This window comes from Halyomorpha halys, unplaced genomic scaffold (genome assembly GCF_000696795.3).
Source record: "Halyomorpha halys isolate HHAL.00 unplaced genomic scaffold, Hhal_1.1 Scaffold241.1, whole genome shotgun sequence".
Lineage (NCBI taxonomy): Eukaryota > Metazoa > Arthropoda > Insecta > Hemiptera > Pentatomidae > Halyomorpha > Halyomorpha halys.
The window spans coordinates 105,303-116,850 of NW_027105010.1; the positions used below are offsets into that span (position 1 = coordinate 105,303).

The following is an 11,548-nucleotide window of genomic DNA, read 5'->3' on the forward strand; positions in this document are numbered from 1 at the left end:
TTTTGACGCAAAATTGAACTGAGGATCTCATTTGGCAGAAATGAACAGAAAAATCAGTGCTGTCTTTTGGCAAGTAAGACGCACTGTTGGCACTACCTGAGGTTTTAACTCAAAGGTTATGCATTGGATTTATACAGCGATAATAAGACCGAGAATTTAATATGGAAGTATTGTGTGGTGGACAGCCCTGCAAAGGGCTTCCCATGTGCGAATGGCCAGTAAGATCCAAAGGATGGCATGTATTGGCATAACTGGGGCATTTCGCACAACACCTACTAAGGCATTGGAAATCCTTATTTCTCTAGTACCACTCCACTTATTGATTAAGGGGGAAGCAGTATTAGCTTATCTAAGAATGAGAGAAAATAGATAGTGGACAGAGACAGGAGAAGCTACTGATCAAGCGACAATAGCTAAAGTGGTGGAAAGCGAGTTACCAATACTACAATACTGCTCACCACTTCTAGACAACAAGTTTCTAGACAACATAGAAAACAACCATATTAGATACTAAGATTAGTTACTTACACCCAAAGTTAGAGCATTGGGTACAGGGTTTAGTGGAAACCCCAGGAGATTATCTGCCCTGTTTCACTGACGGATCAAAAATGGATTTGACAGGACTAATGGAGGCAGGGGTTTACATTGAAGAATTAGGCATAGAACTAAGCTTCCCACTTAGCAAGCACTCGAATGTCTTTTAGGCAGAGGTGTTTGCCATCTTGTCAGCAGCTTCATGCCCCGAAGTCACTAGCTGTGAAAGGACTGGTATCACCATCTTTTCAGATAGTCTGTCTGCCCTTCAAGCCTTGGAGTCACCTCTAATTTGGTAAGAGAGTGTAAACAAGCCTTAGAATAACTAGTGTGCTTAAAGAAGCTTCAGCTTGTCTGGGTCCCAGGTCACAAGGGAATCACAGGTAATGAAAAAGCTGATCAGCTTACTAGAAACGGGGCTGAGCACCCACCTATAGGACCAGAACCATTCCTAGGCATCTCTAAAAGTTATCAGAGAAAAGTAGTTCTTTATTGGACATGGAAGAAAGCCGGTAAGGAGTGGAGGGACTGTATAGGGCTGAGACAGGCCAAGAATTTAATAACTAAACCCTCTACTTCTAAAACTAAGTGGCTGCTAGGCCTTAACAGAAACGAACTCAGATTATTAATAGGAGTCCTGACAGGCCACTGCAGACTTAAAAGACATCTTAAGATATGTGGAGTAGTTCATGATGAAACCTGCTGCTTATGCGGACAGGCCCCAGAGACTGCCTTACATTACATAGCAGATTGTGGTAGGTATGCGTCATTAAGATACAGGCTATTAGGCTCTGATAGAATTAAAGGAAATGAGGCTTCCTCTATAGATTAGGAGTCCCTTTTGAATTTCATTAGAAAGACGAAAAGGTTCGATATAGAGGAATAAGATACATAAAGAGTTATTCCATTGGTTTGTCTTGGGGATGGCAAAAAGGACCAATAGGCCCACTTGCCGGACTTGTTCCCCCACCATTACCAGTACCAGTACATTATATAACTTTCATTTAACACCCTCCTTTTAATAAATTAATCCTATTACTTTACAATTGATAGGATTATTATTATTATTAAGAATATTGAAATTAATGCTCATTCCAGAACAGATATTTCTATATCATTCACTTTTGGCAATACTTTCTTGTACTAATTTTCCAAATGAGCCTTTTAGTAGACAGATTGACTAACTCAAATTTCAGTGGTTTTAACTTTTAATATTTCTCAATGAAAAATTTTTCTTTTGTAAAAGTATGACAAAAATATAACAGTTTAGTAAAATTTGTATTCTACTCTTAACCATTTATTCAATGCTAAATTGCTATAGAATCAACACTGAAAATATCAAGATACTAAGAATAATTTTATGGACTTGGTCGTCATGTTAACAGAAAGGCTAGAATATAGATTAAGTGAAATTAAAAACTAACAATTTAATAATTATTGTGACAAGAAAACATAAATCAGACTGGTAAAATAGTTAAACGGACTGTGCATGTACCCACCAGTTTAATGGTCAAGGTCATATTGGAAAAGACCTATTATTGATGTATTTTTGATCATTATCTGTTACTTTCCATGGGTTTATATGGACATATAATTTCATATCATTTGTTATAAAATATTTGGCTTTCCAATTGTATATGATACGTATATATTACTGTTCAAATTTCCGGAAATATGTTTTCAACCTAGGAAAAATATGTTTTCTCTTATATCCGTAAGTTAATCATCAAATCCTTTCATTGTTTATATTTATCCATTTTTCAGAACCAATAAACAAAAGAGATGGTTAATTAATTTAAACAAACACAATTAAAGATATTTTAGAGGACAATTTTTTTTAATTTGTCATTTAAGCTCTGTCAGACTATTTTTATAAGGATAAAACCTATGTGATACTGAATACCACTTGATTGTACATTGGTTTACCATATTTAATCAAAATCATTAAAGCTGTTATTGATAAGATCCTAAAACAATTTTTAAAATTGATAATACTAGGTGCCACTTGTGGTTGATCAATTATAATCAAAAATTAGCAGTTATGTCTGGCATATACCTGCCCAACATAAGTAATTCCAGTTTCATATGACTTTTCGTCTTTTGAGCTAGGCTGTTCACATACACATAGATCATTTTACTGAACTTGGTTATTTGGACCAGGGGAACTCAAAACATTTATATCTATCAAATAATCTATTCAAACTTAGTCACATTTGCAATACTTCACCTTACTATATTGTAATACGCTCTTTTATGATAAAATAGTTATTTTTATATATAAATGATTTGATTTTATGTATCAATGTTAAATATTGTTTATTTGTTGTGTTAAATCAAAAAAGAAAGCTAACCAATTTTGATCAGTCATATATGGAGTAGAAAGATTGTTATTCAAAACAATGAAGATGGCAGTGGGTGTCTTGCGAAAAGTTCGTTGAATCGCGGCCATGTTGAGCAGATTCAAATATTTTAACAACTTTATTTTAACTTCCCATCATAATTGAAATTACAATACATTTAAGAAAAAATAGAAGTTAAGAATAAGTATTTAAGAAAATTATTCATAAAGGAAATCATCGGATAAAACTCAAAACCGTAGTGCTACAATCGATGTTGAGAACTAACGAGAGAAGGGGAAGGAAGAAAACTTGGTTTTAGTTCGTTCATTGCTTAGGCGGAAGGATGGATGACATCGCCTAGAGGCAGGATATCCGGAAGATCCCTTAGCTACTAGTGGGAGACATCTTGAAAAGAGAAGACATCAAAGAAGAAAAAGGGACTCCTGGTTTGGATCGCCAAACAATACACTTCGGTGGATAGTGAGTAAAAAACTGTTTGAATACCAATGCTTTGTTTCATTAGTGTTTGTTTACTGTAAGATTGCCAACAGTCCATGTTCGTTTGTTGAGAAAATCATCAAAAGAAGATTCTATAAAATTGATTAGTTTTGTTCTACCTAAAATTAAATACATTTGTAAAAGAGATATTAATTTAATTAAGTGTTATTGGTAAAAAAGTCTCTGTTCTGATTGCCTAGAAACCCGCCCTGAGAAAAAGAGTCTATAATATTATAAATACTAAAATAAAAATTCTCATATTTATTTAATATTTAATCTTTTTATTTAACCTTGTCATCTTCAAAGCTATCTATTTTGATATGAGAATAACTGAAAACTATAAAATTCCTTTTTATTTATTTTAAATAATTTGTTAATATTACAATATGTTCCACTTAAAGGTAAGTGAAAGTAAAAATAATAGAATGAAAATACAATATTTATATACATAAAATTCAATAAAACCTACTTTAAAGTTCATAATACCACAAAAAACTTAATCTATACCAACATTTAAAAAATAGGGAGAATAGAGTCATCATAAAGTCATTTAGCAATTTATTATAGTATACAACTAAAAAAAAAAAAATTAAATGGCTAAGCAATTAAAAAGAGAAATATTGTTATTGGTAAAATGGTATAACTGATAAACCACTTGTCAAATATTATAAGAAACTATCAAATTTTTGCATTACCTATTGTTTCATGAGTATCAATCACTTCTTGCACTTTAGACATCCACACATTCCAAAATTCTGCTTTAAGTTTCAGCTTCTGAAGCATTATGGGCAGTTCATCTAATGTATACCTATACCTATAAATAGGAAATTGATATATATATATATATATATATATATATATAATTGGCTGTATTAATTTAAATTATGAAGAAGATGGTTAAGAGTGCAGTCACAAGAAAACAAGAATAGTTTTTTAATTTTAAAATCTCCATAATTTAAAAAACAATACATTTTTTTTTTTTTTTTAAAAAAAGGACAATTTGAAAGATAAAATTTGATTATTTTGTATAGTAAACCTTTAAAATTAAGCAAAGAAAGCTTTAAATAAAAAACAAAATATAAAAATCTTTGGCAAACTAATTCCAAAAGGAATAACAGACAAATGTATTGTTTTACAGAGCTATCACCTCAGAGTTCAAATAGATGGGGAATATATGAAAAACAGGTGACCGCTCCTACCAGATCCATCCATCATCTAACTCGAATTTTTTTCTTATGATAAATGATTTAGGGCTTAACCTAATGAATATGTAGGTATAAATTACAAGAGATGTGGATATAAATTATGGGAGTTGTGGTTTGATCTAATCTTTGTAAAGGGTAGTTTATATATTTTCTGTTTTTTATCAATCTTGATGCTGTTTATCATGTTAGGATTCGGAGGGAACAAGGATTCAAGTGAATCCCAATCTCAGTAAATGCTGCTATGAAGCAGGTCCCACCCTCAGACATAATTTACAACAGCTTAGGATTGATCTAATCTTCATAAAGGCTAGTTTATTTATAGCACTGTCTCTTACCTAGCTTGATGCTGTTTATCACAACAGAATTTAAATTGCCACCAATATTCAAGCGAGTTCGGTCCTCAATAAATGTTGCTGTGAAGCAAGTACATCTTGCTTTTTATTTAGAGAACAACCACTTAAAAATTAAATATTTCTAAATTATTTCCACATACAGAGAATTCTAAGCACAAATACATCTTCCCATCAAGTTTTCAATAGCTTCTCAGTAATTCAAACTTGAAATCCTACATGCTAACCTTCTACCAAATTTCACAAAGTAGTACACCACCTTCTGAGGACTATGTATTTTTCTCTTGCTTTCTTCAAAAATAATTAATAATAATATCCTTTAATAATTTATACTGAAGCATCAAAATCAGAAAACTCAATGTTACTTTTGTATTTCATAATTCAACCCATAAATTCAAACTTAATCAAATTATGCAGTATATAAACCACCACATTGCATACCATATCTTCAATACTAGAATACTTCGTGACAATCACCACAGTGACCGTGATTTTAACTAATGATTCTTTGATATCAGAAATTAAATTTAAAAAAAAAATCTTCACTAAACAAAATTTTAGCAGCACTTCTTCCAGAATATTTTCCCTTAATACTGATTTCTTAAAAAAAAAAAATCATTACATTTCATAATTTTTATTTTATTAAATTATTAATTTTTCATTAACCATTAGCACTATAAAATTTCTTTCAGAAAAAATTGAGCACAATATTTTCAGTATTGTTACTGTTACGGGATAAGGTAGAACCTTAAGATTTCCAAATAGTCTCTAGAGTTCTAATTAATCTTGTTAAAAACACTTGTTGGAGGTTAATCTTGTTCAAAAGACACTCCTAACTATTTGCAATGCTATAAATATTGAAGGATTGTGAATAATAATGATAAATTATAAACAAAATATATTTCAATAAAAATAAAACAAAATAAATAGATAAAAATAATAATTCTTAAGAAGAGAGAAAAGGAAAAGTTAATAACAGAAACAATGACATTAAAAGGTTTAGTAAAATAAATAATTGACTCCTAATGGGCAAAAAAAAGTTAATTTGGGCAAAAGGGGAAGAGAAAATATAAATAAAACTGTAGTGATGTCAATAATAGAATAGATAAATATAGAATTCATAACAGGATGTCCTGCAGCAGCCTAGGCTTCAGTCTTTGAGATGAGGTTGGATTTCCCAAGTTGTAAAGTCACTGCTCCTTCAAATGTAGGTAACTGGGAGTGGAATTTTATGAAATGTTTTTTCATGAAGTTTTCTATTGATTCCATCTGTAGTTCCCAATGCAACTGACTATTTCTTACAAACCAAGGGGCATCCACTGCAATTCTCGGGAGCTTATTTTAAAACGATTGTAATTTTTTTTTAAGAATTCCCAGGGATCAAACTGCTTCACTGGCAGGGTTCCATTGCACTTTTTTTACCTTTGAGAATTAGTTCTGGTACATTTGGTGGGCTTTTGAAAGTAAAAAATTTTGAATTACATTTTTCAATATTAGGCTGGTCATCCATTTAATAAAGTATTATTCCAGATCATTAAGGTGACTCTGCAAAGTATTTATAGTTATTATCATTTCATTATTTCGAGAGAAAACTGTTGTATCGTCAGCGAACATCGCTATGAAGGTATGCATGGACTGAATTATGTCGTGAAGATAAAAGTTAAACAAAATGGGAGAAAGGACTAAATCTTATGGAGTACCGGCATGGATATGTCTGAGGGTAGAATTTGTGTTAGTTATTTGGACAGAAAATGTTTGGTCATTGAGGGATGAGTTCAGAATATCAAATATCTATTTCAGAGTGTCTAATTTCTTTAGTTTGTATAGGAGATCACTATGTCAAACCTTATCGAAAGCTTGTTGGACCAGGACTTTTCTTTACTTAAGCCTTTCTATCAATTCTTGGATTTCTATTGGTGTCATGAATTTTGGTGGGAGCTGAACTGTTGCGAGGGGAAGACTCAAATACTCGTCAATATTTGGACTTCTTTCACATTCTGTATTGGAGAATGAGATAGAATTGATTTTGGGCAACTGCTAGAGAATGAATTTCATCTTAACTGGAAAGGTTTTATGTTTTGCTTCATATAGACTATGTGAGATAGATTCATTAAGTTTCTTTATACTTGCATACATTTTTTGAGAGGTAGGAAAATTTTTTTTCTGTTTTATTTTCTCATTAACTAGAATTTTGCTCATTTCCCAGTCAATCACTACATTATTGAGGGATTTTTTCTTTGTTTCATTGTGTATCTTAGTTGAGAAATTGATTAATATTGGGATATGGCCCAAATTTAGAGCTGTGATCACATGGGAAGAAATAGGAAGCATACAATGTTTGGACAATATCAAGAATATCTGGTTTACAACCTGGTCTGTAGAAAGATGGTTCATGAATTTGTATATTGTGCCTTGAACTAATATCTACCAAGGTATTTCCGCTATAATACGATTTTTGGCATCCACAGTAAATGTTTTTGCAGTTAATGTCACCTAAAACTAAAGTATGGTCACCTGGTGGTAAAAGTTTTAAAATTTCATCTTGAAGCAGTTTTTTGTTAGGAGGTTTATAAGCTACTGTGATGACAGCGAAAGCAGATGAGTGTTAAAATTGATATAATCTCAATATTTAATATGTTAGGAATTATATTTTCAGTGAAACTAATATAATACTTAATTATTAAGGCTACACCACCAGATGGAGTCGAACAATCTCTATTATTATGCTAGATTTTGTAACCTGGAATTTGAAATTTGATGTGTTTTCGTTATACAGGCTATATCGATGAAATTTGATACAAGGAAAATTTTAAATTCATTCCTTTGAGAGGAAATGCCATTGGCATTCCAGTTTAAAATTTTTAATTTCCTTAGTTCGATAGTCACAGATAAAAAATATTTATTTGAGAATTTATAGAGTAATAAACAGCTTTGATTTGTAGGAAAGCTGAATTAGTCAGGAGAGCATTAGTAACAAAAGATAAGCATTTGTTTATATTGTGGTCTATTCGTGAAGAAAGAAGCTACTAACGTGGATAAATGTGTCATGATTTGTGGTAAATAGAGATTGATATCTTCGATAATGATTTTAGTTATAGAAGAGAATAAAATTACACAATTTATTTCATTGTCTTGATTGACTGTGGACTGAGGATATTGGGTAGTTTTGATATGGGAGAGTAGCATCAATGTATGAAAATTTTGAAGTGATCCTGGTAGCCGGTCTGTTTGAATTATTATTTGTTGTACGTGTGCTTGGCTCATTGGAGGTGAGTTTATTTTATTTTTTATGGTTTGGTGATATTAACATCCCTTGTAGTTAGCCTCATGCACAAGTTCATGATTTACACAGAAATAGTTATATGTAAATTTTAATGGGCATTTTGAGAAATGGTGTTTTCTTTTACACTTAATACACCTCGATTCTAAATGACAATAATTTTTGGTGTGACCATATCTCTAGCAGTTTATAAACATTGGGATATCAATGTTTTTATGTTTAGGCTCTACAATAATTATTGCAGAAAATAAATTGTTATATTTAAAAATATCTTTAGCCTTTTCATTATTTTTAATAGATACTGAACATAAATATTTATTCAGTATTCTGGATACGTATACAACTTCAAATTGTTTTGATTGTAACTCGACCTTTAATTCCTCTTCCGTAATACTATAGGGAACCTTTCTGATAACCACGTTCAAATATTTACTTTTATTAGTGTATGAAATTAAAAAAAAATTATAAAGTAATTTCTTCCTTCCCCTCCTCAATAGAATAGAAAAATGAATTGAAAAGATAAAATATTGAATAAATAGTACAAATATTGTTCAACAGAAATTATGGCCTAACATTTGTGTAAGAAAGTTTGAATCAATCACCTCAAAACATGTCTTCTTGAAGGACAAAAACAGAGATCTTTGTAGTGTAGAAGGCAGACACTTTTGGTAGGATCACATCTACAATATACAGCAGATAAATAACATGTGGTTTTACAAACCTCACACTGGCGCTCATCATCAGGAAGAAGTTCAAAAAATACATTTTCTGAATCACTTATCCCCTACAAAAATAAAAATAAGAAAAAATAAATAAATAATATTTAATATTTGTCTAAATTAGTGACTGGATTGATAAATTGTATTTAATCATAATGAGATGTAGATAGTTGACTAACAAAGATATTTATTTTAATTCTTTTTTTCTCTTACTTTCTGTTTGTGTGTCGTGTTGCTAAGAGAAAAAGTGTGTCTATTTAATTTTTATTATTATTTTAGTTTTGTTACACATATATAAATATATCATTGTATTTTATTTATGTTATGATTTTTTTTTTATTAGTTTACGAGGAATCGTTCGTAAACTGGCAGGGGGGAGTTATAATCAGAGTATAAGTATTATGGATCTTAATACTTAAACTCCCCATGTCAACAAGCCAGAATGTATATATAGAGGATTACAAAACAGAATAAATCAGTAACTTAGTTGGTCTTATGTGTTTCATTTCGTATACCACTTTCCCCTTTTTTTAAAAGTTTTAATCTCGATTCCTCATAACTGGTGCCGAAACCCGGGACTTGCAAATAATGTAAAACAAACCTGATACCGGAAACTGTTTTATTTTTTCCTTTCTTCTTTTATTTGTGAGTCTTTTTCTCTCTTATTTTTTTTCAGCTTCTGCCAATATTTTATGGTAAATAATGACATTTTAAGAGCAGCGGTTCTGACAGTGCCCAATAATCCTCCTGCAGCTACAATGGTAGAGTCACAACAGGGTCAGGGGGTTCCACCACTACCAGGAACGACCTTGGCAGCAGCATATATGAACTTAGAATGGATTAAAATTCACACCGCTTCGAAGCAAGACTTGAGGAAGGCTGTCTCAGATTAAGACAAGTTCACCGGAAAGATGGGTGTTAAATCACTTTATAAAAGGAGGAGATTTTCTGATGGCACAGATATAGGCAAAAGTAAACGAAAACCTGCTAGACAGGGTGGATGCAAATTCGTTCAGGGCTGCAGTGGTTTGTCGGATAAAACAGAGCATTCAAAAACCAAATCCAAACCGATGAGAAAACGCTGTGGAACCTGGTGAAGGACAGATGGAAAAAAGTGTTTAGTAGTGGCAGATGGATACCCGAAGAAGAGTTCTCGCTCGTTTCAACCAAATAACAGAGAAGATGAGAAAAACGAGAAACATAGTAGAGGTGCAAGTAATCATGGGATTCTTGTCAACGGTTCTGAAAGTACAACTCACCAGGGAGATAGGTAAACGAGAGGGTTTGCCCAGATATCGTACTTTTATGGACTGTGCAAGTCGAAAAATGAAGGAAGGAAAGAAGACCGAAGTTGCCATGGTTGAGGCAAAACCGGACATCTAGCACAGTGCCCCCGGATGAAATGCTATGAATGCTTTGCGTGTATTCTATTCAGGCGAAGAGATACGAACCGGGGCAAATCCATGCAAGTGAATGCTCAGAGAGTAGGAAGAAGAGTAATCTCAAGGAGATCATACGGATCTGAGAAAGAATCACCCGAAATGTTCGAGACATCGGGTTGGAGTTGGAGTTGAAGAGAGGCGAGAAAAGATATGAAAGGGTATGGAGAGTAGCGAGGCGAGTGAATGATGGAGGAACAAATCTGAGGTGCGTACCACAGGAGAGGTGGCCGCAAGTTAGTGAGTTGCAGCATTAAAGGAAAGCGTTGCGGTTTGCCTATCATCAGCGTTGGAGGACTGCAGTGTCTTATTGGCACTGGTAGCTCAAATACCATCCTGTGCAGTGGAGCGTTGGAGAGGCTGAGATTAATCACCCTGGGTGGGCCCTATAGCGGCGAAGGGGAGGCAATTATCGGGTTGAGTTGATGGGGAGTGGCAGATACACTAAGGGTACATGTGGTCAAAACATCCCTTGGGAATTTAAGGCAATTATAGGATGTGATTTGCGTGGTAGAGTGGGGACGAGGGTCAAGAACAGTGCAGGTCGGTGGGATAACAAAATAGGGGTTACACATTTACTTGTCAGGGGTTAGAAAAGGATGGTAGAGTACGGGTAGGAGCAATTAGTAGAGAAGCGAACTGGAGACTATATCATGCAGGATTATGTGGATATTTTTTTTAAAGAAGGGGAGGTGTTCAGTCCACAGGAATAACATTTATGTGTTGGGGTTATATAGCTGGGCTGTAGATTCATAAATACTAGAGGGGGAGAGGGTGCCATAGGCCACTAGGATAAAAGTAATCCAGCACCACCTGGAGGATAATTGGATAATTAGATGCCAAGAGGGTGAACAGGAGTGGGGGTGTGCTCTTGAGAGAGAACGAGCCTGATCTTCTTGGTACCACGGCCAACTAAGCATGTCTGGCTAAGTACCTCCAGCATCGAGTGTGGCACATGGAGCAGCGACACACCATCCATCAGGTGACCCATGACATATGGGGCAGACAGCGAGCCACAGTTACAAGATCATTTCTACCAACCCAAATGGCGACCCACATCACATCTTACCAATGTGGACCAGTTTTTCCCCCATATCAAAATTTACTTAACAAAATAATTCAAAAACACTATCCAAATTATAGTCTCAAAACATTTATTTCATTTACACGTCCAACGTTTCGGC

The 11,548-nt window shown here is 33.4% G+C and overlaps 1 protein-coding gene across 2 annotated transcripts in view; it reads right to left on the reverse strand.

Annotated features, from left to right (window-relative positions):
- LOC106680082 (lysine-specific demethylase 5) overlaps window positions 1–11,548 on the reverse strand; it is a 64,095-nt gene that overhangs the window by 11,289 nt on the left and 41,258 nt on the right. For both annotated transcript variants that reach the window (XM_067047262.1, XM_067047258.1), the window contains exons 13-14: window positions 8,809–8,990; window positions 4,067–4,185 (exon numbers count right to left, since the gene is read on the reverse strand). In XM_067047262.1, coding sequence (XP_066903363.1) covers window positions 4,067–4,185; window positions 8,809–8,990 — 301 coding nt within the window. The remainder of the gene's footprint in view (window positions 1–4,066; window positions 4,186–8,808; window positions 8,991–11,548) is intronic.